We start from the raw sequence: 27,081 nt of genomic DNA on the forward strand, positions 1-27,081 counted from the left end.
GGCTGAAAAGAAGATGAAGGCTAACATTTCAGACCTAAAGAAACATTTATCACAATTCTGTGGTCTGTAATAGACTTCTGTGGTCATAATAGAAATGTTGACAGCTTGTTAATTACAGAAATGCTAGTGAGCAGCACTGTTATTCTTTTGAAAGACCTGACAAAAGAGTTTGGAGGGTTTTTTTTTACTTAAACCATGCCTTACAGCACCTCAAGTCCAATCTCTCCTCCCAAGAGGCTGGATTCAGTTCCATTTTCCTGCTAGTATACAGTGTGATGACTCAGAGAAAGGTCTTCAGTAAACCCAGACTCCAATGTTCCCACCACACAAAGAAGATAATTGAAGTCCCAGAGCCACATTTGAGATTCAAGGACTTTTTAGGGCTTGCAAGGAAACACCATTTGACAAGACCCAGAATAGTTTCAATCTCTCTGCGATCCATGAACTAGAGTTCATCAAACTCTGAAAGTCGCAGCATCAGGAAACAGCATAAGACCTTATACATGGCAGCCACCAATAAATATTTATGCGTGATTCAGATCCTCTGCCCTCAAACTCAGTGTGAATTATACCATCTTCTTTGGGTAGAGAAGGCAAGGTATGTGACAAATAGAGGTTTGAATCTGTGTTTTTAACATATCTCTGCCACTAACTAGTTGTGTATTATGAGTAATCATTTAACCTCTTTGGTCTTCATGTTTTATTCACTTGTAAAATGGAGACGGGCTGAACAATAACTTTCAACCTCTATTGTTTGTCCCACCAATTATTCAAAGAACATAGATTCCAACATGATAGAAAGAAAACCCCACTTTCCCCAGAGACACTTCTAAATTTATAAATATTCAGTCACCATAAGTATCATTTACAATAAATTTTAAAAAGAAACAAAATTATAGTAGGTTCTTAGGAACAGATTTTATTGGTGTGGCCTAGACCTAAGGTGAAATTAAAAGGGCACTGATTCCTTTAGAAGTGCTTCAACTCCAGAATGAACAGAATTTTAGCAGATTTTGCATGTCTGTGCCTTGTTGATTATTTTGAGTTCCTTTGAAGCAGGGTTTCTTAACAGTGGTGCTATTGACATTTTGTTGTGGGGAGGGGGGCTATGCTATTCACTGTGAGATGTTTAGCAGCATCTCTGGACTCCATGCATTAGACACCAGTTGTGACAACCAAAAATGTCTCCAGACATTGCCAAATGTCCCCTAGAAAAAGGATATAAAATTGCCCTCCTGAGGTTTGCACTTTGAAGGATGCCATGAAAATATATTTTTAATGTAATTTTTTAAAGTATTTTCTGCTTACCAACTGAATCAACTCAGATAATTTAAGGTATTTATTGGAGGCTAGTGCTTCTATTTGATTTTACAATAATTGGGAGGGAATTATTATTTACTGCATATGTAATACATGTAATTAATACATATATATAACACACGTGAAACTTAATGTGAATAATGCTTGGCTCATGCCAGAGAACATAAACAAACTTACACTCTTTCACTTCACTAAATTTTAAGGTTTCTATATGTATTTTAGAAAGATACTTTGATCTTGGATTTGAAAATAGTCAAAACAAATTTGCTGGTAGAAAAAAATAAAGTTCTAGTAGGGAACCATGAACTAATTATTCTTTCAATCATTCAACTAATGTTTCATTACTGATGAGAAAGTGTTTATAAGTGACATGCTGGTTAAGAATGAACCTATTGATACATAGCCCTAAGCAAGCTATGCTGTGGTGTAGTTAGTCCTCTGAAGATTTAGGCTTACCCTCACAGGAGCATAAGAGAGAGAGAACAGTGAATGTAAAACCATGGTTTAAATAAAGAATATAATGTGTAATATACTTTTTGGCTTAAATACAAATTACCATCCAAATGCATAGAAGCAACCACAAACTAATGGTCAAAACAGAATTGCATAGTCAGCCTAATATTTTTTAAAAACATTGCTCCTAATTAATCAATACATTCAAATGGTACATTTCCCTACATTTAAACTTATTAAAATTTCCTGTACTTAACAACATAAGCAATTTTGCATCGTTTTAAAAATAGTTGGTGAATAATTTCACAAATAACAACAAATATATCCTAAATCTCTTAAAATTAGATCAATATTTTAATTCTAATACTTTTTTGCTAGTTAATTTTATAGTACCAGGAAATCTACAAAACATTTCTCAAATGGCATTTGTTCTCAGGAATACACAATAAAAGAGGCATCTCTGTTCTTTGTTATAAGGTGCATACAGGGAGAGGAGGAAAGCAATCTATCTTAGGAGCTCATTAGGATAGTTGGTACTTTAAAACTAGCATACTGAATTAATTTCATAATCTGAACCACCAAATACATAAACAAACATATCTATGTTTATGCATATGCTATCATCTGGAAATCAGAATGCTAAATTCAGAACAAATGCTTGAGAGTGTGAAATTTTAATACAGTAATTTCAAAGACAATAAAATACCTTTTTAATCTTCAGGATTTTTTTGTCTTTTTCACATTTTTCTCACCCATCCACAACACATGGCTTTGAAGGCCAGGAAAGGAAAAACCAAGATCTCTCTCCCCAAATTCAGAATGGACATGCACAAAAGGCTGAGACCTCATTGTCTTCCAGTCTGTGATGCTCACATTGCAGCACAAACTAAATGTTTTTATCAAAAAATTCAGATGCATTCAATTACTACATTCTCAAAATTATGTAGGAAAGAAAACAAAGATATGTTTATTTTACAGCTTGATTTAGGAAAAGTTGAAGAAAAGATAAGAAAAGACAAGACAAAACAAGAGAAGAGATTGGAAACTAGATGTAAGAAAGTACTGACACAGTGCTCTCCACTGGCAAATCTTTCAGCAGGGTGTATCTGGGCTCCAAAAGTCCCTTTACTCTAAAGAGCAAAGTCAGAAGGGGCAAAACGAGAGGAAAAAAATCCATATTTGTGAGAAGTCCCAGAACTGAACTCTGAAGATTTCTGGTATAAACCTCATAACTCCCCGGGACACTTTGCCTTGCTGCGTCCACACTTACAATTAGACACAGAATCTGCCCAGGGGCATTGTCTTCTACATGCTCTTTCCCCATCTTTTTCTCTGTAAAGTAAAGGTTTTGAGTTTGCAGAAAGCAAAATATAGTCTACGGATTCCCGGCAGGAATGCAAGGCCTTCCAAATCTACTATTAGCTCCAAACCAATCACAGAAAGTTACAAGACCGCCTAGATAGGCCCGAGGTCAAGGGCTGCCGCTGCGCTTTCCAGGTTTCTTGGTCAAGCGCACAAGAAAAAATGAAGTCGAGGGTGGCGAGTTGCCTACAAGGTTGGCGCAAAGTTCCAAAATTGGGGGGGAAAATGTATTCTCCCATAAAATTAAGAAAAGTCAATACGACGGCCCAGCTTTCACCTGGGAAAACCGGAGAAGTGCGCTTATATCCTGGGGTGGGGGTCATCTTCACAATGGAGTTATTTCTAAGAAAACCCTCGGAGCTTCTCTCATTCCCAAGAATGGGGAATCAGAAACGTCTTCCGCTTGTCCCTTCCCAGAGTGAAGCTGATGAACGAATACGTGTTCCCAGGGTGCCCTGGAGAAGTTTATTTCCCTTGAATCAATAAAGTGAAGCCAGGTCCACTGCAAGGATGAAGATAGGATCTCCTAGCAGTAGACCTGGGCCTCTAGACACTTCTCAGAACCCGCCCGCCGGGGTACCCAGACACCGCTTCGGGTGGGGTTCGGACTCTGTGGCCGCGAGCGCCCTTTACCCATCTCCAGGTGGCAACCTAGGCTTTCGGTCCCAGTCCCTCGAGAGCCCCAGACACGCAGAAGCCAAAGGGGATGTTTGGAAATAAATATTCCCATTTCCTGTATAGGGCACCTAGACTCGGGAAATCACACGACTTGCTCACAAAGACTTAGAATAAGAAGCCAGTTTCCCCGGAATTCGCCGCTTTCGCACTGTACAACAAAAGGGCATGGGGAAGCGCGGTCCCCTGCAGCACCGACGACTTTTTCCCACCTCCGGCGTGTAGGCTGGCGTCCCCTCTGGGCTCAAGGGCTGTAAAGTCTGGAGGATCCCTAGCTTCTGCTCGCGGAGGGCGAGCGGGAAGCGACTCGGCTACTGTGAGCCGGCGGGGAAGACATCCCGGGAGGAAAAATCAAGGAACCTCTGCAAACGAGCAAGGGCGGTGCTTTCCTTCCCTGCCTAGGGGTGCAGGGTTTCCCCTGGCCAGGGAAGACGGACCTTCTGGGGTCCTTCTTCACCCCTTCCCCGCCTTCCAGGTTTTGTATACTGCGCATTGCCGGCTCTTGTATGAGATGTTCCTCACTAAAAGTTGTCCTTCCGGCGGATTCGGAAGTCGCCCCAAGCTAGAGAAGGTTTGTGCTTTGACTTTATCCTCATCACCCTCTCTATTTTGCCCCTGCTCTGTCGCATTTCAAGAAAATGAGCTCTCAGAAAAGAAAGCCTCTCCGTTGAGGCGGCTGGCAATCTCACAGAAATGATGTAAATGGTTGCAGGGCTTTTTTCTTTCCCTCTGCTATTTTTTTCGAGTGAACTGTGAAGATCTGTGAAAATAATATCAGGGTTTTCCGTCAGAATGAGCTTTGCCCTGCACTCAGGCGTAGTATGATCTGACCTGACACCTCCAACCATCTGTGCTATCTATCTGCCTTCTGATTTACCAGAGCTGTACAAGCCGCATACAAATTGTACTTGATACTAAAGAAAAGGCAGCCGGGCCCAGTCCAGTTCGGCAGTGGACATTCCTGTCTGATTCCTTCCTAGGGATGAACCTCCAAAGATAGTTTGGCTGGTATTTTCTTTGGACTCCCCTCTCCCAACTATTTTCTTCAAACTAAGCAAACCCCTATCAAAAGTGCAGGTGAGATCATGGTTACATTTGACCAAGGTCTCAAAACAGTATTATCTGGATGTCAATTGGGAATCAGTAAAAGTTGCCAATTCAATCTGCTGGCCCCAAAGCAGAACCATCAAAAAGCCCTTTGCCATCTCTTCAGGAGGGGTCAGGGCTTAGCAGCTTAAGAAGTGCTTTCTGCACCCTCTCCTCCATTGATGTGGGTCCCCCTTCTCTATTTTACTTTTGCTGAATTACCTTTGGGCCTGAAGGCCAAGGTTAGAGTTTTTATCCCCAGCTTGAGTTAAATGTTCTAACACAGGGTATGGCAAAATTAGCTTGCAAGAAGAGCAAATCGATATTTTTTTAAAAGATCTTTGAAATAAGCTTTTAAGTTGCTGTCCTGACCTACCAATGACTTCTCACTCTAGATGTGGTTATGCTGCGCATTTGTTCAAGTCCATTAAACAGGGGGAAAAACTGAAAAGTATAAACTTGGGAAAGTGCGATGCCCCTTTTTTGCGAGCGTTTTACTTCATGGTCAGCACTTGTGTTATCAGGTGTGAGAGTGTCCTAGCTCATATTTAAACTGATTTCAGGAGGCTTCTGAAGGTGGTGGGACTAGAGTCCAAACTGACCTCTTCTACAGATCCTAGGTCGTGTTCCTTCTGCTTCATACCCGATTCTCACTCGGCTGCTTTGGCAGCTGGAAAAGGAGGAAAGGTACGCAGGAATGGGTGCTGGCAACAAAAGAGGTGATCCACTTCTCCTCCCTCCCCATTCGTGTGTCTCCTCAAGGTTTTCTGTTTTGTTACAACTAAACTTGGTGAATTCTCAGAGAATTTCGATTTGGCCCAGTCCTCTTTGTCCTCTGGAGACCTCTTGACCCAGGCAGCGCCTCGCCTCAGAGTGAATTCCTGTAGCATCACTGCCTCTTAGGGGGGAGGAGGTGTTGCGGGAGAAGAGAGAGGAACAAGGCTGAGGGGGTGGTGGTGAAACGCTGAGGCTCTCGTCCGTCTTTTTCTCCCATCCACTTGCACGTCTTTTCTTCCTCCGGGTTCTGCAAAATACTGAGGAAAAGTCCACGGGTGAACGGCGGGCGCTGTCGAGGGCTGGGAGGTGCTGAAACGGCCGGGGCACTCTGGTCGGAGTTTTGATTGGCAGAGCCGGCCAGTGACTGACAGGGGGTCTCCATGGCGCCCGCCCCGCCAATCAGCCCACCCCAGTAGCCGCGCTGGCTTGCTGGCCTGCGTGCCCTAACCGAGCAGAGCCAAACCCAAGCTGCGGAGACCGCACCTCCTCCTCCAATCCCTCCCCTCGCTCCCTGCGGTTGTGCTGCCACTGCCACTGGCCCGGCGTGTGTCCCAGTTGCCCCGAGCCGCTTCACCAAGGAGAGCCTGGCGCACCCAGCCGGGCCCGCAGGCATCTGCTGCGTGTCCCGCTCCGGACTCAGCGTTCCCGCTGCCGCCAGCGCTGCCTCGATGTTCCAGCTGCCCATCTTGAATTTCAGTCCCCAGCAAGTGGCCGGGGTATGCGAGACTCTGGAGGAAAGCGGCGACGTGGAGCGCCTGGGTCGCTTCCTCTGGTCGCTGCCGGTGGCCCCTGCGGCCTGCGAGGCGCTCAACAAGAATGAATCGGTGCTGCGCGCGAGAGCCATCGTGGCCTTTCACGGTGGCAACTACCGCGAGCTCTACCATATCCTGGAAAACCACAAGTTCACCAAGGAGTCACATGCCAAGCTCCAGGCGCTGTGGCTTGAAGCACATTACCAGGAGGCTGAGAAGCTGCGCGGACGGCCCTTGGGGCCAGTGGACAAGTACCGTGTGAGGAAGAAGTTCCCGCTGCCGCGCACCATCTGGGACGGCGAACAGAAGACACACTGCTTCAAGGAGCGCACGCGGCACCTGCTACGGGAGTGGTACCTGCAGGACCCATACCCCAACCCCAGCAAAAAGCGTGAGCTCGCCCAGGCAACCGGACTGACCCCTACGCAGGTGGGCAACTGGTTCAAAAACCGCCGACAAAGGGACCGGGCGGCTGCTGCCAAGAACAGGTCGGTACCGAGAGGCCTCCGAGCCTTGCGCTTACCGGGGAGGAGCGGGTGACCGCACCCCCGGCGCACTTACCCAGGGCCTTTCGACTTGGATTCCGAAGAAGTTGGGCTCGAGGTCCTCGGTCTTGACTCCTCTGCATTCTGGGATCTTGGGTGGGGGTTTCCTTCCGGGTTCTAGATTCCCCACCCTCTCTTTCTCATTCTCGGTGCTTTGGGGTCGCTCCAGCAGCTGGTTCCAGTCACCAAACCAAGGCTGCATTGAGGAGAAACAAATAAAAATTAAAATCCCAGAAACAATTAGAGACCCCGAAGCCCAAAGCTAATTCTTGTCAGCCTGGGCCCAGGCTCCTATTATTAAGCGAAGCCTTGCTTATTAGCAATGTGGCAATTCAGTGCTGTCATTTTTAAAGCCCGCATGCAACCTTCTCTAATGCTTTGATAACAGTTTTCTCGATGGACTTCCGTTTGTAAGAGGTGGAAAGTCGAGTTCTCCTCTTTCCACGCGTGGGCAGCCCTGTCTCAAAACAGCAAACTAGTCGGCTGAGGCTTTTCTTTCCCCAGCCTGTGACTCTTAATTAGCCATATATTTTGACCAACAACCCAACCTCTTCTCCCAAGCCCAAACTCTCCGTGCAACTGTCACACAGCCTTTTTTTTGCCTTTAGCTTTGGGTGAACCTAGCCTGGGGCCACTGACATAGGCGTGCACCCCAGGCAGTCGCAAGCTGGGAAAGGGGTCTCCTATCCCAAAACCTGATCTGTCCTTGTCTGTCACCCACACCTCGTTTATCTTGACAGTATTGTAAATCTTCCAAAGGTGGCCAACAATCGGGAATGACTCTACCACCTCAGCACCCCAAAGATTGAGGAGACAGGTAGCCAAGAAAGGACTAAGAACTGCAGGGCTCCGCGGAGAAGCGGACGCAGGTCTCCTGCCCGACCCCTGTTACCTCATCTTGCCCGCTTTCAGTGCCCGGGTCTGGCGGAGAGCCGCTGACCACGGAGCTTAAGGGATGCGGACCAGGGAGGGAGCAGGGGACAGGCGGCTGTGTTACACGCTTTGTGACTCTTTTCCCTTCCCTTTCCGTAGACTCCAGCAGCAGGTCTTGTCGCAGGGCTCCGGGAGGGCGCTAAGGGCCGAGGAAGAGGGCACGCCCGAGGCTCTCGGCGCCGCCGCCAGCCCCGCCGCCAGCCTATCCAGCAAGGCAGCCACTTCGGCCATCTCCATCACTTCCAGTGACAGTGAGTGCGACATCTGAGCTGCCTACCCAGCACGCTCAGAAACAGAATTCGGTGTAAAAATCGAGACAAACAAAATGAAGGAGGGAGAGAGGATGAGAGACCAAGCAACCCAACGCTTGCGAATCCAGCTGGCCAGGGACCGGAGGCCAGGGAACCGCGGGCTCAGGTTGCCGTGTCGGTCCCGGCGGCCTGACCCTCTCCACTGGCGACCTCCGGCCACTACCACAGGGGCCCGCGGTGAGGCCCGACCCAGCGCCACGTTCTCCTTGCTTTGCTTTTCCCAAGGATTTTGCTGCAAAGTTGCCTCCGGAACCCGAACTGCACGCTGAGCGCCTGCCCTGAATCTCCTGTGGGTATTTCACATCGAAAGGACGCTGTTATATATGTATAATTTCTGCTTTAAAGTTTTTTTTTTAAACAAAACATATATATGTTGTTTATTTACTTATTTAAGAGATTGGTGTGGTAGGTTTCTCTATATCGTGAGAGAACTTAGTGTTTCTAAAGGCGTAGGGTGGAGCCGTTGGGTTCTGTGTAAGAAGCCAAACAATAAAAAACCTGGTGAGCAACCTTTCTTAATTAAGGGAGCTGCTCTCAGATTCCTGGAAAAGAGAGAGAGAGAGATCATTCTCTTCACCAGACAGGCAGGGGCCCTTGTGCAAATGGTCTCAGGAGAGTCTTCTCTGTATCTTTTGCCTTTTCTGATGTCTCCTGGTATATTTTTAAAACAGCCCAAGGTAGGTCCATAAGCACTTCCTTGTCAGATTGTACATGTATGTATGTATGTATGTATGTACATATGCATGTATGTATGATATATTTAAACCTAGAAAATGGTAACATGAGCACCCCCTGTAAGGCAACTCCCCAAATCCCTAGCACAGGTAACTAACTATAGCTTGTCAACCTGACACTTACTTATATGGCTTTCAGGAACAATTTTGGAGGCCAAACTCTGGGACTCAATAGTGAGTCCTACTTTATAAAAATACAAGCCTATTCTGACAGAGGCTCTGCAATGATAAAGGCTTTCCATCTCCTTTAAGGTCCCCTCCCATACAAAAGCAGTAGGTACCCATGATCATGCGAGTGAGCATATACTGCATTTAGGATTGTATTTAGGATTGCATTAAAATAAGACAAAAGAAGATAGGAAAGGCTTTACTAACTAGACTACCATCTTCTCAAAGCAGAAACAGGTTTTAATCAAATGCATTATTTTCAACAAAAGAAATACTGAGATGGGGAAAGGACGTAATCCTGTCATGTAGTAAGGTCAAATAGAAGGCTGCAGATAAAGAACTGGCATTTAAAAAATCTGATTCCTGTATTAAACATGAAAAAAGTCACGCAGAGCCTCGTTGTCCTTTAATGGCCTCAGTTAAAAATATCAAATATTTTCAGAATTTAATTTGTCCTCCCAAAGAGTGCAGGTGCATGCAGGCACACAGACAGACACACCAAAAACAAAACCAAAAAAAATCTACTGTCCTTGCACTTAAAGAACAGAGACTCTCTGCTATCTGGAGAGTCTCTAAGCTTTTTCCCTAGTGAAATGGATTGCATATTATAAATTTTGACATTGATCTTTAAATCACTTGAGCTGAACTTCCTCCCTGAGCACTTCCCCCCCACCTCCTCCATTGGACTACTTTCAGTTTGACTCTCTGTCCTTAGCAGATGCTCTTTGGTTGAGAAGCCTGCTAACTTATTTGGGTAGAAATGTCACATGCAAACCAAACAAAAATAAGTGAAGTCACAGAAGACAAAAGACAGTCAAATGGCAAGATATATGAGGAAAGCCCAGGACATAAATAAGGGTTGATTTTTGGTCTCTAAATTGCTTAAACAGATTTGGCTTCATTTGAGATTTGTAAATGGTTGTCTTTTTATATAGGGGCCCTTACCCAGAGAATTGTTGACAATCAAAACTCTCTTGCACAAGAGGTCTAGCTGGAAGGAGTGGAGAAGTCTTTGTGATCAAGCTGATGTTCCTCAGGAAAGCAAGCAAATGCCCTTCGTAGGTCCTGAAAGGCTAGGATGCTAGAGCTTCCTCAGGCTCTATTTTGCTTCCTAGAGACCCTGGTACTCCCAAGTAGCAGGGCCAGGACTGGGGAGAGGCAAGGGAGGTATCTAGACTACAAAATTTTGAGAGGCGTTCACTATCAAGGTCAAGCAAATGCAGCAAGTGTATGGCATCTGGGAGTGAGTACTTCCTTAAATTTTGCACTCTACGTGCCTCCCCTGTCTCGTGCTAGACCTGAATCTGCTAAAGAGTATTGCACTTCAACAAAAAATCAAGAGATTTCCAGTTTTGTTCCCCAGCCAGACCCCATCCTAACAATGAAGCTGTCCAGACCACCATTTGAAGAAGATAGTTGGCATATTTTATCTCTTAATCTGGCTCTTCCAGGTCTAAGAGGGAAGGGAAAGGACTAATTAGTGAAATGATGTGAAGGAATTTTAGATTCTAAAAATCACACCCCACTCAGCAGTTCAAATAATGCTTAAAAGCAGAAGAAATTGTCCATTCTGCCTTCTCAAGGAAAAAAACTGTAACATTGCTAAGAACTAAGCTTTCTCTTCACAAATAATTTTAAAATAATGCTTAATTGTGTGGCAAAGGAGAGAAGGCAAAACAGTGAGGGACGATTTTTCGTCCTGCTTTGGTGAAAGCCTTTGAAGTATATCTAATTTGCTGAAAGTAACATGCTGCCTAAGGGTTACATTATAAAGCAGCTATTCTGTTTCACCAATGTGTAGATTTATTTATATAATTTCACTTTAGCATCTTAAGTGGTGACATATTTAGAAGATTTTCTAAATGTTTATCTGAAACCTAGTGGCACCTAACTGGGAATAATAATTCTTTGTTAATCAATTTTTTTATGATTACATATTGGAAATTGGGCCAACTCTTCACACAGATTTATTTTATTTTAATTGCTTCAAATTTTCCCAAGCACAAGTATGTAAAGGTTTTCGTTTTCCTTTTAAGATTTTTTTCCATATCAGTTTACTCTTGGTCTAGAAAGGATTTTTTTTTTTTTAATTCCAGTTAGTAGCAATGCTGAAGGTTTTTGAATTTGGAGAAATCTCTATGATGATGGGTTTTCTTTTTTTCCCCTTAAAATTCTTTTTTCTGTAATAATTTCCCCAAAAGCAGTTACACCAGCAGAGTGTAAAGAATCTGCATTTTTGCATTTCAACAGACCTGACCAGTTTGAAGATTTAACTCTCAGCCCCAGCTTGCGCTCCTTTACCAGTTAAAAATATTCCAACCACCCGCCAGTTCCACCAAAAGCGCGATAGCTCCTGCTCCCCAAGTGCCGCAGTTCCTCTCTCTTCGACTCTAATGACCCACTCCGCTTCCACTGTCGTCCTTGTCCCCCCTGCCCCGCCACCTCCGAGCCGCCTTTCCCATCACCAGTTTGTTTATAAAAATCTGGGAGGGAGGGGATGAGGGGCTGGGGGTAGGGGAGGACTTGCTCTTTGTTTACATTAAACAAATGACAGGCAAAGAGCTCAAGCAAAATCTTTCTTGACCTCGTTCTTTCTCCCTAACTTTAACAAGAAGGAAAAAAATATTGTATCCAAAGAGAGCGTGAATGGGGCGGGAGGAGAGGAGAAGCACTTTTCGCTCTATTCAGCCGGGACGCGGGAGCGCGGACGATTTCCGCTCCTATTGTGAGGCGGGGCCGGGGGGCGGCCGTGAATAGGGGGTCTGCCGAGCGGCCCGCGGGGCTGTCAGGCGGCTCAGCGTAATCAGGGCTAATGACGGTGGCCGGGCGCTCTGCGGGACAATGCGCGGGGCCGCGGGGTTTTGTCGACCTGAATGGCTAATAGGTTTGCCCGGGGGCTGCGAGGGGGGCGGTGTCGGAGGAGGAGGCCGGGAGGGGAGAAGGGGTCATTGTCCGCGCACTGGCCCGGGCGCCGCTGCGCGTCCGCCCTCGGGGCCGGGAGCGGCCGACTGGAAGGCGGCGACCGGGAGGCCCCCTGGAGGCCTGCTGGGAAATGGCGGCCCGAGCGGCGGGCGCGTGGGTCCCCTGGGGAGGCGGCCTGGAGCGAGGAGGTGGGGCCCGAACTTTGCTCCCCAGGAGAAGCCCAGAGTGGGCCGGCAGTACCCGTGAAAGTGGGTCCTTCCTTTAGGGTGCGGATCGTAACTCTGTGAGGTGACAACCCCACACACCCACCTTTTGCGTCCAGTTCCCTGGGAGCTCTCAGACGTGTAGGCCTCGAACCACTCCTAATAGACTGCCTGACTCAAATAACTCGAGGAGAGAAATCTCTCAACACCAGGGGGAAATAATTAAATAAAAAACCAAGGTGAGGGGATAAACACACATGCGCGCTCTGGCAGCTGCTGAGGCGCGCGCCCGCCCTCGAGCCTCTGAAGGCGCGGCAGTTAGTGAGCCCGGAGCCGGAGGGTGCGGCGCGCGTCAGGCCCGCCCGCTGGGAGCCCGCGCTGGGGGGGCCTCGCGCGTCTGGCCCGAGCCAGCTGCTCTCAGCAGCTGGACGGGGCCGGTCCGGAGAAAGCTTTTGTCACTATCGTCTCTCGGGGGCGCCGAGCTAGTCGCCCGCGTAGGGACTGGAGAGCAGGGCGCTGCAGACTCAGGGAGCCAGATTTGCAGGCGCTGAGGCCTCAAGAGGGCTTTGTGCACCCGGCAGATCCGCGGGCTCAGCGTCGGGGCGGGGACCCGGAGCAGGGCTCCAGGAGAACCAAAGGTCCGCGAACGCACAGTTAAACTCTGGCAAGCCCCCGCAGCCACCAGAGTCCCCTTCTTTCGGAAACTTGGCCGCTCCCGTTTCAGCTCTTAACAAATCTCCTCAGGCTAGGTCCTGCCTTGCAGCTCTATTTGCTAGTTTTATATGCCCAAACTTCCTTAGACCTACCCTGCCGTGAGAGATCGAACTGGTTTTCTCCCCCTTTTCGCCTCCTTGTCTGGAGACAAAGGGGTGTGAGGGCGATCCCAGGGCAGAACAAGCAGTTTCACGCCTCCGTGCCTCTCTGCTCACCCTGTTTCCGCTTGTTCCGTGGTTTCCTCTGCCGGAACCTCGCCCCCTACCTCGACAGCTAACCTGTCAATCCTTCAAGCCTGCACCACCTCGAAGGAGTCTTTCTTGATTCATTGGGCTCTCCACAGAGACTTTTCCACTTGCTTTTTAAAGCTGTCACCGTACCTTACGTAAGCGTCTGTTTTAAAGTTTGTAATACATTTGTGTATTTGTCTGTATGTTTGCTCCCCTGCCCTCCACTTCTCACTAGAGTGTAAACTCCTTAAGGGCAAGGAAAGAATCTTACTCATCTTTATATCCCAACGCCTTGCATAAGTAGTAGGTGCTCAAAAACTATTTTAAATTGAATGAATGAATGAATCTTCCTTGAAGCCTCTTGACTCCAAATTAGTGGAGAAGTTCTGCCAGCTCTGAGCTCATTTGAACAGCAAAGATGACTGATGTTGACTGGATCCTAAATTCACTTAAATCCTCTCAGCTCAGGTTAATGGCTGTACCTACTTGTCAGGTTCTCTGGGATGATTCTCCCTCTAGGCATATAGTTTTTCAGAATCCTGTGGCTTTGGATTCATAACATGAAAATTATCTTCTCACAAACATATTTTCCCAAATAGCAAAGTAAGAGCCATCTCCCTAGATTTTGAAACTTCTAGCTATTACATTCTCTGAACCCAAAAGAATATAATTCCTAATATTTTTATCTATTATAGTATGACAGAAGCTTCCTCTTCAAAATAATTCCTCTCTTCTCTCTCTCTCTCACTCCCTCCTCCATTTTAGTCTTAACCTACACATTAAAAAGTAAACATACAAAGAAAATCACAAGCTCAGACAAGGTGTCCAGTTTTGAGACAGTGGGTTGGCATCCCACCCCATACTTAGGCAAACCTGGGGAGTGGAGGGCACAGTTTTCATTAAAATTGTAAATCGCAAAAGCCCCAAGAGAATCTACTGGTTACCAAACTCATCTCTATTTTAAAATTTAATGGAAAGAAACAAGTGAACTGTGTATAATTTCTGATAAAATATATATAAAGCTGCCTCTTGGAAAGTCATTTTAGCCTAGTACTGTCAATCTGCAACCTGAGAAGGTTGATTTACTTTCTTTTTTTCTGGCTGAAGAGATTAGTCTTGAATTTTCTAGCATGAAATCAAATATCTAAGTTCAGATGGTGCATATTAACTTGATATATGAAAAGTCTAATTGGTGGTAAACTAGTTTATTGTGCATCTCAAACATTTTCAGATTATTTAAAATTCCTAATAAAGATTTGTTTATTTAAATCATATTTTTATTATTTAAATTAAGCACCATTTTAAGCATATTCTATTGCATTGGATATACTCCTAACTTTCCATAAATTCATGATAAAGTATGCATTTCAACTAAAGACTTGTGTGTATATACTAGCCATCTGATCTATAAAATTACTTTTGCAGGCGATTATAACTGTATGAGCTGGATTCATCAGTTTAAAACACATAAGCAAATAGGAAAAAGAAAACTATATTGTAAGCAGGACCTGAGAGGGTGAAATCAAACACACTTTGCTTAAAATACAAAATCACTGTGAATTTGGGCAAGTCACTCAATTCTTTGAGCCTTGGTTTTTACTTTTGCAAAAAGAGGTTGATAATATCCAGGGATATTGTAGGTGTCTGGGATAATGTATATAAATCATCTAGCACAGAACCACACATATAATAGGTGTGGTTCTTTTTCCCATTTGGAGGGGTTAAATGTCAGGGCAATGAAATAGGCTGTACCATTCCCCTTAAATTTTTTTTAATAGATGTCATCTACATATTTGGAATATTATTGAATTATATGCCAAATGCTGTTCTTAGTATCAAAAGCAGCTCAGCTCCCCATACTCAGCAGGGAGGACCCAGTATGTTGGTTTTCCAACAGTGGTAATGAATGGTCTTGTGCTAATGCACCATCATCCTTTCCTAGGCTTTTTACTTTGCTTAGGGCTTCTTGCCACCTATGTGAAACTCTCCAAAGAGAGCCTGACCCATGATGAAAGTCAAGACAACCCCAAATGTAAAGAATGACCCTGAAAAGATAACAATGTCTTGGAGAAAACTCAAGGTTAATTTCTTTGAGAAGGAAGCAGAGATTCTACTTTATTTACATTTTTATGGCTCTTACAACTAATAATAATGTCATTTTACTGCATCGTCTCACTTCCTCACAAGAACTCTGACTGGTAAATCAGCAGATATGGTGATTCCTACATTCCAGATAAGAAAACTGGGGGCTCACATTACTTGCTCAAAGTCATAGGATAAGGGAAGAATCCGTATACTGTAGGGCTTGAAATTAACACAGTTTGGAGGGAAGAATACTCTTTATGATAAATACAAGATTATAAGTACAAAATTGGTTATAAAAACAGGGTTGCAAAGATGGTTCAACATATGCAAATCAATCAATGTGATACACCACATCAGTTAAAGAAAATATAAAAACCACATGATCATCTCAATAGATGCAGAAAAATCACTTGATAAAATTCAATATCTATTCATGATAAAAGCTCTCACCAAAGTGGATATAGAGGGAACATATCTCAAAATAATAAAAGCTATTATGACAAACCCACAGTGAACATAATGCTCAATGGTGAAAAGCTGAAAGCCTTCCTGCTGAAATCTTGAACAAGACAAGGATGCCCACTCTCACCACTTCAATTCAACATAGTATTGGAAGTCCTTGCCAGAGCAATCAGACAAGAAAAAGAAATAAAATGTATCCACATTGGAAGGGAAGAGGTAAAACTATCATTATATGCAGATAACATGATACTATAGATAGAAAGCCCTAAAGACTCCACACAAAAACCACCAGAACTGATAAATGAATTCAGCAAGGTAGCAGGATACAAGATTAACATATAGAAATCTGTTGCATTTCTCTACACTAACAATGAAATACCAGATAGAGAAAGTAAAAGGCAATCCTTTTTAAAATTGCATCTAAAAAATCCCACTTAGGAATAAACCAATGGCCAAGGAGGTTAAAGACTTACGTACTGAGAACTATAAAATATTGATAAAGGAAACTGTAGACGATTCAAAGAAATGGAAAGATATCCCATGCTCTTGGATTGAAAGAATTAATATTGCTAAAATGGCCTTACTACCCAAAGCAATCTACAGATTTAATGTGATCACCATCAAATTACCCATGACATTTTTCAAAGAACTAGGACAAATAATCCTAACATTTATGTGGAACCACAAAAGACCCAGAATTGCTAAAGAAATCCTGAGGAAAAAGAACAAAGCTGTAGGCATAACCCTCCCAGACTTCAGATAATACTACAAAGCTATAGTGATCAAAACAGCATGGTATTGGCACCAAAATAGACATATGGCTCAGTGGAACAGAATAGAGAGCCCAGAAACAAACTCACAAACCTACAGTCAATTAACCTTCAACAAAGGAGGCAAGAACATACAATGGAGAAAAGACAATCTTTCAGTGAGCGGTGTTGGTAAAGCTGGACAGCTGCATGTAAATCAGTAAAGTCAGAACACTGAACACTCCCTCACACTATACACAAAAATAAACTCAAAATGACTTAAAGACAAACATAAGACATGACACCATAAACCTCCCAGAAGAGAACATAGGCAAAACATTCTCTGACATAAATTGTAGCAATGTGTTCTTAGGTCAGTCTTCCAAGGCAAAAGAAATAAAAGCAAAAATAAACAAATGAGGCCTAATCAAACTTACAAGCTTTTGCACAACAAAGGAAACCAGAAACAAAATGAAAAGATAACCTACAGAATGGGAGAAAATATTTGCAAATGATGTGACTGACAAGGGTTTAATTTCCAAATATACAGACAGCTCATACAACTTAATATCAAAAAAACAAACAACTCATCAAAAAATGGGCAAAAGACCTAAGCAGACATTTTTCCAAAGAAGAATACATACGGCCAATGGCTACATCAAAGGATGTTCCATATTGTTAATTATTAGAGAAATGCAAATCGAAACTACAATGAGGTATCACCTCACATCAGTCAGAATGGACATCATCAAAAGGTCTACAAATAATAAATGCTGGAGAGTGTGTGGAGAAAAGGGAACCCTCCTACACTATTGGTGGGATGTAAATAGATATAGCCACTGTGGAGAACAGTGTGGAGGATCCTTAAAAAACTGAAAATAGACTTGCCATATGATTCAGCAATCCCACTCCTGGGCATATATTTGGAGAAAACTCTAATTTGAGAAGATAATATGCACCCCAATGTTCATAACAGCACTATTTACAATAGTCACGACATGGAAACAATCTAAGTGTCCATCAACAGGTGAATGGATAAGATGTGGTATAGTTATATACACACATATATGTATATATGTATATTATATATATAGTATATTGTGTATATATATATATATATTGTGTGTGTGTGTGTGTGTGTGTATATATATATATATATATATATATATATATATATATAATTACTCAGCCATTAAAAAGAATGAAATAATACCATTTGCAGCAACATGGATGGACCTAGAGATTATCATACTAAGTAAAGTAAGTCAGACAAAAGTCAAAGACAAACATCATATGGTATCATTTATATGTGGTATCTTTAAAAAATGATATAAATGAACTTATTTATAAAACAGAAACAGACTCATAGACATAGAAAACAAACTTATGGTTACCAAAGAGGAAAGGGAGGAGGGATAAATTAGAAGTTTGGGGTTAACAGATATACACTGCTATATATAAAATACATAAACAACAAGTTTCCACTGTATAGCACAGGGAACTATATTCAATATCTTGTAATAATCTATAACAGAAAAGAATCTGAAACTAACACAACATTGTAAATCAACTATACTTTGATTTTTAAAAATTGGGTATAAAAAAAGAAATTACACCAATCACGAAATTTTAAAACCTGGCAAATATAACAAGCATCACAAAATCCAAATAATAACAAAGTAATTTTATTAATTAACTGTTGTATAAACCTCTAGAATACTTTCCCCTATTTTTTTCCTCAGTATGCTCTTTGATTGCTTCTTATAATACAATCTTAAATAGAAAGATAATTCAGTCTTTCCTATAGTATGGGTTGATTTCTAATATTTTCAGTATTCATAATTTAGAAAGGTTTCTTTCATCTTCATAGCTCACTATTGGCAATGCCATATTTAATTTGGTATTAAATTTGGGAAGGCCTCTGTGAAGTTTCTTTCATATAGGAGCAGTAAGGTTCTTATGACATTCTAAGTTTCCTTAAACAGTGATCCACTTTAAATGATCTTTGCATTAGTTAACATTCATTAACCAGTTTGTGATCAAGAGCCTTAAACATTCATGTTGTGACACATAAATCAGCACAGTGGGCAGTAGGAATATTCCTGCAAGACATCCTTGCACTGAAGCAGCTAGCGATAACCTAACAATACACAAAAGTGACAGCAAACCATAAAAATGTGTTCTGCTAAATCCAAACTAACTGTATCTCCAACTCAACCTCCCTTTAGCTACTGCATCATAAAAATGACTATGGTTAGACAAGTGCCACCCAGCACTAGGGGAAATGTGACAAAGGGGAAATAAGAGTGGAAAGAGAGTAGTCTACTGTAGTTAAATTGTCTTATTTTGCTAATTTTTAAAAAATGCATGATTGTGTGAACATATTGCTAGAGTCCCTCCCAGGGCCTTGAAAGGGGCCTGTGCAGGTGAGGTATTTTGAAACCCAAGCATCATTTGCTTCAAGGTAATTCTGCCTCTGCACATGCCCAGTGAGCATTTGAAGAGAACACATTTTATGACTTCAAGTTCAGTACTCTTTTCTATTATCTGGGACAAAATACATTTTCTCAGAAAGTTTCGACAGGGTTCTACTCAAAACTGCCTTGAAAAGTGATTTACTGATGAAGAGAGGGAGAGCTTAAGATTGCAAATAGAAAGTTGGCCTTGGGTAGAACTGAGGTAGAAAGGTAACCTCTTAGAACCTGGTTACCTTTTCTATTTTGGAGGTGAGGTCTTTACTTTGCCTTTTAACAAATGCCGCATCCCAAACTGCCTAAAACTTTTCAGTGCTCTTCACCCCCCCCTTATCAAAATCTATTCTCAGTTGTCACCAAAAAATCAAATAAACCAATTCACATCAACACAAATAGCTGCTAAAAGCTTAATGAATTACTTACAGATGGGGGCCTGGGAGGGTAGTTACTGCTAGGAGATAATCCTTTAATTCAATAACCCCAAATCACTAATGGTAGCAATTCAGACATCACTACTAGGCTAGTAGAAAATTAATTTTGGTTGGAAGGGAGCCAGGAACGCTTCAACTCATTCCAAGGAAGCAGATGACTGCTTTTGGGGTCAGATACTGCCAAAATCAAAAATAAAATGAAAGTAAACTTGTTGGGCCACCAGCTTTTCCCTCAAGTTGCACTTCCTTTCTTATCATCCCTTCGCAACCAAACTTCATGAAAAAGTAGCCTACATTCTTTGCCTTCATTTCTTCACTTACTCTTAACCTCCTGCAATCTGGTTTTCACCTGCATCATTCCATCAATCAAAACTGTTCCCTCAAAGTCACTCTACTTGGTCCTCAAACTATTCAGCCTGTTGATTTTCAACACTGTTGGCCATCCCTTCTTTCTAAACAGGGCCAGGATTAGGTTGAGACAAGATAGCTGCCTAAAGTACAAAATTTAAGGAGGCACTCTTCTCAAAGTTTTACAAATTCAGGATTGGCACGTGAGAGTGAGTAGCTCCTTTACTGTGCACCATAGATGGCTCGCTTCCCTCATACTTGTCCCAGCTCTGCTTCTAAAACATAACTGAGCTTCTCATCATACTCAAAGCACATTCTGTAATTTCCTGCCTTCATGCCTTTGCTCATGTAGTAAGTGAACCTCCATGCCTCGTACCTGCTGTGTACCCCTTCCTACCTTCCTCTGGTAGCAGCCCTCTTAGAGCACTGCTCCTCCCCAATTCAGTGTGTTTCTGGTGGGGCTGCCAAACATAGCCCCTCCCTATCCAACTCACAGTGCAGTATAACCACCAAGCTGGGCCAGTTCTTTCCCAAAATTTCTGATTTGGAAGCAAAGGAATAATTATCTCTTTACTCTTGGATTGAGAACAGTAAGAATATGATGCCAAAATTAGTGGCAACTATATCATTTGTTACAAGAAGGGGCCTTGAGGAGAAGCAGCAGAATGGAGGGAGGAGAGACAGAAAAGGCTAACACTAATAAAGTTTTTATATGCTGTTGACACTGATGCTAGCTCCAGCCTTGTTTTTTCTGAATTTGTTTACAGGAACTAATATATTACCTTTCTACTTTTTTTTTTCTTTGTTTAAGCTACTTTTAGTCTCTGTCACTTGCTAACAAGAGTGTTGAGATATAACCTAAAACGTTCTTCCTTTTCTCTCACCTCATCTCCACAGGTACGTAGACCCAACATTCATGGCTCATTTCAAAGGCCATTTTCCTCCCAGAGTCTTCCTTTATCCACAGGATTTAACTAATTCTTCCTTCTCTGAACTGCTGTGGCATTTTATACATCTCTCATAGTTATTTAGCTTCATGTCTTACATCTCCTACTATATTACATGTTCTTCAAGGGCAAGATTCATAATCTTTGTGATCCTCTAAGAACTGAGTACAGTAGGTTGTCTTTTTGTTTTACTTATGGTTTCCTTTGCTGTGCAGAAGCTTGTAAGTTTCATTAGGTCCCATTTGTTTATTCTTGCTTTTATTTCTTCTAGGAGAACATTTTTGAGATGTATGTCAGATAATGTTTTGCCTATATTTTCCTTTAGGAGGTTTATTGTATCTTGTCTTATGTTTAAGTCTTTGATCCATTTTGAGTTGATTTTTGTGTATTGTGTAAGGGAGTGTTCTAGCTTCATTGTTTTACATGCTGAAGGAACCCTACTTCAGGATGACACCTGTACCCCAATGTTCACAGCAGCATTATTTACAATAGCCAAGACATGGAAACAGCCTAAATGTCCATCAACAGGTGACTGGATAAAGAAGATGTGGTATATTTATACAATGGAATACTACTCAGCCATAAAAACTGACAACATAATGCCATTTGCAGCAACATGGATGCTCCTGGAGAATGTCATTCTAAATGAAGTAAGCCTGAAAGAGAAAGAAAAATACCATATGAGATCGCTCATATGTGGAATCTAAAACAAACAAACAAACAAAAACAAAGCATAAATACAGAACAGAAATAGACTCATAGACATAGAATACAGACTTGTGGTTGCCAAGGGGGTGGGGGGTGGGAAGAGATAGACTGGGATTTCAAAACTGTAGAATAGATAAACAAGATTATACTGTATAGTACAGGGAAATATATACAAGATCTTATGGTAGCTCACAGAGAAAGGAATGTGACAATGAATATATGTATGTTCATGTATAATTGAAAGATTGTGCTCTACACTGGAATTTGACACAATATTGTAAAATGATTATAAATCAATAAAAAATGTTAAAAAAAAAAAAGCACTGAGTACAGAATCTTTGACACAGCAGAAAATCAATAGATTTTTGACGAGGGAATGAATTAAATGGATGAATGGACATCACTAAAGGATATCTGGAATCTCTATGTTTAATTTCAGGAAATTTTAGTCTGAATAATCTGAAGTTCTAAAAATAATAAAAAGTATTTTCTTTTGCAAAGGAAAAATAAAAGAAGAAATGGCTCACCAATTGCTAGGGGAAAATGGTGAATGTTAAAGGGTGCCAATGTTTTTTAAAAGCTGGGCAAGTGAGACCTGTATTTATATGTATTTGTATCTGAATAAATATACTCTTGTATGATACAAAAGAAACTATAAAGTGATTTCAAATTTCGGGGAGCAACTGAGCAGATGGGAGATGAGGTGAGGAGACTTTTCACTGTATACTTTGTATATTTTAATTTTTAACCAGGTGATTCATTGTTTATTCAAAGTTAAATTAAAACTAAATGAATAAAATAATAACTAAGTAAAGTGGTTTTGTTGTAGAGATCATTCACCTACAACATGAAATAAAGAACCTACTTTCCTAATGTAATATACATGCAGTGCTAGCACCATGCTCTGATTTAGAAAGTGCAATAGCTCAAATAATTTATATAGAAATGAAGATGATGTACTCTAGAAAATTCTGTTAGAGGCGTCAATAAATGGAACAAACAGCCCTGGTGATGATAATGACATTAGTGTTGAGGCTAAATGCAAAGTGTTCAAATAAAATTGTTTCATATAAAAAATAAAGGATAAAAGAGAACTCAAAATTCTCCATCTACTAATTAGTGTTTTTCTTTCCAGTAAAAAAAAAAAGCATTTTCTTAAAACCTTATTGAAATTTACACTTTCAGATAGGTGAACTTTGTTGTATGTAAATATATATCAATAAAGCTGATTTTAAAAACGTGTAAAATGTTAGATTGAAAGGGATCTTAGAGATTTTGTCTAGTCATTCCCAATCTTCTTATCCAAGGACTCCTTTATTTTGTTTTCAATCATAGACTCCCATAACTTAAAAGATCTGATGACCTAAATGAAATCATATAAACCAAAGTAATGGATAATGCTAAAAAACAATAAAATTAAGTAGGTTTATAGATTTTAAAAAAAGGGTCTTAATCTCTGCTATCTTAAAAGTTAAAAGTCAGGTCTTTTGACACATAATCTACTTAGATACTAATTTATAATTAGCTAAAATAACACTCCTATTAGCTGAGGGAAGCAGCTTGGTGTTTGATTTATAACATCTTAACTAGTAAACTTACAGTATCTTTTTTTTTTTGAGGTAAAGAAGAGATTTTTATTAGCTTTTCATTTCAAGGTATCTATGTGGATTGTACACTAACAACAAAAGTTGAAGGAAGAATGACATTCATTTTAGGAATAATAGTCACTGTGCAGTAATTAAAGACAACATGTATCACAAATAAGCATAGAGTAGTAACTACTAAACAAGTTCCTTAGGTCAGACAGATTCCATCATTTCTTTCTTTGAGCAATTCCCTTCTGCCATGAACCACAGAGAGGGACTTAAAAGAAAAATAGATAATTGAGAAGTTGGGTGCTCTCTAGTCAGATTTATTCCTAAAAATATTTCCCTAAAGAGAAGGATTAAATTGTGCTGAGGACCTTAAAGAATACTGTGTGGCATCTTTCTATACCTTTCCTGTCTTCATTATCCTCAGAGGCCTCTTGAGCCGAATCAGATTTTGCCATGATAGCAATCGTAAAAATCAGTTATATTTATGAATACAGTCTGTTCTCTCTCCTATTGTCGTGGAAAAAGAAAACACACAAATCTTAAAGAAGCAAGCAAGTCAAGGAAGCCTGAAAAAGAAAGCTAGATTTGCCTACATTTTAGAAGGAATGCAGGTCTTGTGAATCTTATTTTCCAGCTTTGATCTGGTTGTCCACTGGGATGGGCTTGCCCAAGTGATGGCCCACAGAAAAGCCTAATTTCTTATTTTTTTGCTCATCCTGCATCTCCTTTTTCACTAAGAATATCCTGCCTGGAAATTTAGGTCAAAGAGGCTACTTGGAGCAAAACACAGCGGCGTCTCATCCCAAATATTCTCCAGGCGTTTCTTCCATCCTTCCGGGATCTGAATTCTGGCATCCTCGGGAGTGTGGCCAATGCTATTATGTCAGTTGAGGTTCCAAGACTTGGAAGCCACAGAAATGCAGAGCGCCACTCTGAATGGGCCAGAGAATAATATTCAAGTCCCCGTGGATACCCTGCAGAGAGTACATGGAGCCGCTGCCACCAGTGGTGATGGAAAGACTGCCTTCTTATTCCAGAAAGGTCCCTTGTCATACATGGCAGCATACATGTAAGCAAACTTCCCTATGAGCATGCGTTCAAACCAGCCTTTCAGGATAGCAGGGACCCCAAATCACTGCAGTGGGAACTGAAAAATGACCAGGTCTGCCGCTTCCAGCTTCTTTTGTTCAATCACAATATCTGGGCTCAGGCTGCCTTCTTTATAAGTTAGAACGGTACTGAACATTCCCAGGGTCCTTCAGTTTACCTGTGATGTCCTTTCTGGAGATGACAGGATTGAAGTTCATGGCGTACAGATCCGACACAATGACCTCCCATCCTTTTCTCTTCAAAGCCTCTACAGAGGTCTCCATCATAGCATAGTTGAAGGACGTCCTCTCTGAGTGCGCCAGCATGATCAGTGCTTTTCTCACAGACATGGCTCTGGCGGTGCGCTGATTGGCTGAGCTCCTGGTTGCCGGGGCGACTCAAGCCGGGGATGGGTGGAGACAAGGTCTCCACTGCTGCACCGGTTGCAACCCGGGAGACGTCACAAGTCTATAGTATCTTAAAACTTGTATAAATCATAAATCCTATTCCTCTAGTGAAGAAGTACTTTCATTGTCAACACCCAATGGTATCACTAACACTATTACAGACACTCAAACTGGTCAGAAATTCATTCACTCATTCAATCACCCTATAACCGTCCATCCACTCACTCATGTATTGGGCATTTAGTGTGATGTAAGGCATTATCAGCTTTCTATCCACACTAAAGAATCTGTTTAACCCTTTTCATAGTTTAAGTAATTATCAGTAAATGACTGTCCAATAGGTAGATATCAGAAAGGAGCACTTAGCCACATTAAATGACTTCAAATTTCTAAATCTTAAAGAATTACATTCTTGGACCCATAAGGAACTTGCTCAAGTGGTCTCTGAGTCAAGGAATCTCAGAGGATAAATGGACAACTGGAGAGATGGCAGAACCCTGGAATGGAAAGGTAATCTCCTTATTTCAGAAAGAAGAAAAAGGGTAGATTTTAGAAAACACAGCTTGAGCCAAAGTTCTCTAACAGCAAGGAGGATCATAGTGCCTGCCACAGGTAACCATCTAAAGTCAATATTTTCATCCTGGACTTGGATGAAGGTTTAAAAAAGTCACGTTTAAATGGGACCTAATTAAACTTACAAACTTTTGCACAGCAAAGGAAACTATAAGCAAAACAAAAAGACAACCTAAGGAATGGGAGAAAATATTTGCAAATGATGCGACCGACAAGGGCTTAATTTCCAGAATATATAAACAGCTCATACAGCTTAACAACAACAACAACAACAACAACCAGACAACCCAATCCGAATATGGGCAGAAGACCTAAACAAGCAATTCTCCAATGAAGACATACAAATGGCCAATAGGCACATGAAAAAATGCTCAGTATTGCTAATTATCAGAGAAAAGCAAATCAGTCAGAATGGCCATAATTAAAACACCCACAAAAGATAACTGCTGGGGAGGATGTGGCGAACAGGGAACCCTCCTACACTGCTGGTGGGAATGTAATTTGGTGTAGCCATTATGGAAAATAGTACGGAGATTCCTCAAAAAACTAAAAATAGACTTACCATATGATCCAGCACTCCTACTCCTGGGCATATATCTGGAGGGAACTCTACTAATGGTCTTTTTATATGGCAGACACACCATGTTAGGTGTTTGTGGCATATTTCTTTTTTATCTTTATTTTTTGCATGCCTTGTCTAATTCATTATTTATAACAATACAGTGAGCAACTGTTATTAACCCAACCCTTTTTGGGGGGGTGGATAACTAGGTTTATTTTATTTTATTTTAATGGCGGTTCTGGGGATTGAACCCAGGACTTCATGCAAGGTAAGCATGTACCCTACCACTTGAGCTATACTGTTCCCCTGGAGGGAACTCTAATTCAAAAAGATACATGCATCCCAATGTTCATAGCAGCACTATATACAATAGCCGAGACATGGAAACAACCTCAATATCCATCGACAGATGACTGGATAAAGAAGCTGTGTATATTTATACAGTGGAATACTACTCGGCCATAAAAAAGAATAAAATAATGTCATTTGCAGCAATATGGATAGACCTGAAGACTATCATTCTAAGTGAAGTAAGCCAGAAAGAGAAAGAAAACTATCATATGATATCACTTGTATGTGGAATCTAAAAGAAAAAAAAGACATAATGGAACTTATTTACAAAACAGAAACAGACTAATAGACATAGAAAACAAACTTACGGCTACCAGGAGGTAGAGGGGGTGGGAAGGGATAAACTGGGAGTTTAAAATTTACAGATACCAACTACTATATATAAAATAGATAAATAACAAGTTTCTACTGTATAGCACAAGGAACTATATTCAATATCTTGTAGTAACCTATAACGAAAAAGCATATGAAAAGGAATATATGTATGTATATGTATGACTGAAACATTATGCTGTACACTGGAAATTGACACAAACCTACTGAATTGGAAGCTACTTTAACAAAATCTCTAAATTTTAAAAATGCTTTTTTTTAGAACTCTTAGAACCTTAACTATGTTTTCTTCAATACCTTTGGAAAACACTTAATTATTTTTATCTTTCACTATTCCAATTGGAGGCACTACCTCCCCTCCATTCTCTGTGGATCTGATGGAGCTGCTAATCACAGTATCTTATCTTCCCTCCCCATCACACCACCCACGGCAGGCCTGTAAGCCAGGCTAAGCTGACCACAGGACTAGAGCCCCCTGGACACGGTGACTGGTCCAACTGGAGAGTTTGGTAAGTAATCCACTCAGAACAATCAATATTCATGAAATTTTCCAAACTGGAGGCCAAGGGACAGTTTTCTCTCTCCCTTTGGAGCCAGAACTATAGAGCAAAGACACCTGCATTGCCAGAGGCCGTATTTCTGCCATGGGGACAAATGCCACATACGACAGAAAAGAAAGAAACTAAGCAGAAAAGAGAGACAGATAAGGAAAGAGAATCAAGAAAGAATTGTTTGAGACCCTAGACCCAGGTATGCCCAAAGGCAGGTGTTCCTTGGATGTT

General features: G+C 41.7%; 2 protein-coding genes and 1 pseudogene across 8 annotated transcripts in view; 1 reads left to right on the top strand and 2 right to left on the bottom strand.

Annotated features, from left to right (window-relative positions):
* C6H14orf39 (chromosome 6 C14orf39 homolog) overlaps window positions 1-12,535 on the bottom strand; it is a 134,960-nt gene extending 122,425 nt beyond the window's left edge. For all 7 annotated transcript variants that reach the window (XR_012073663.1, XR_012073662.1, XR_012073661.1 and 4 more), the window contains exons 1-2: window positions 12,348-12,535; window positions 6,987-7,166 (exon numbers count right to left, since the gene is read on the bottom strand). The gene's annotated coding sequence lies outside the window, so the exon portion shown is untranslated. The remainder of the gene's footprint in view (window positions 1-6,986; window positions 7,167-12,347) is intronic.
* SIX6 (SIX homeobox 6) lies at window positions 6,265-8,737 on the top strand. The gene is made up of 2 exons (XM_006216551.3): window positions 6,265-6,913; window positions 8,003-8,737. Exons 1-2 carry the CDS (start codon window positions 6,342-6,344, stop codon window positions 8,169-8,171), a joined length of 741 nt encoding a protein of 246 aa, XP_006216613.1. The 5' UTR covers window positions 6,265-6,341; the 3' UTR covers window positions 8,172-8,737.
* An 11,072-nt stretch (window positions 12,536-23,607) lies between the features above and the next one.
* LOC116280863 (NAD(P)H dehydrogenase [quinone] 1-like) lies at window positions 23,608-24,423 on the bottom strand (annotated as a pseudogene).
* Between the last annotated feature and the right edge of the window lie 2,658 nt (window positions 24,424-27,081).

Source organism: Vicugna pacos, chromosome 6 (genome assembly GCF_048564905.1).
Source record: "Vicugna pacos chromosome 6, VicPac4, whole genome shotgun sequence".
Taxonomy (NCBI): domain Eukaryota; kingdom Metazoa; phylum Chordata; class Mammalia; order Artiodactyla; family Camelidae; genus Vicugna; species Vicugna pacos.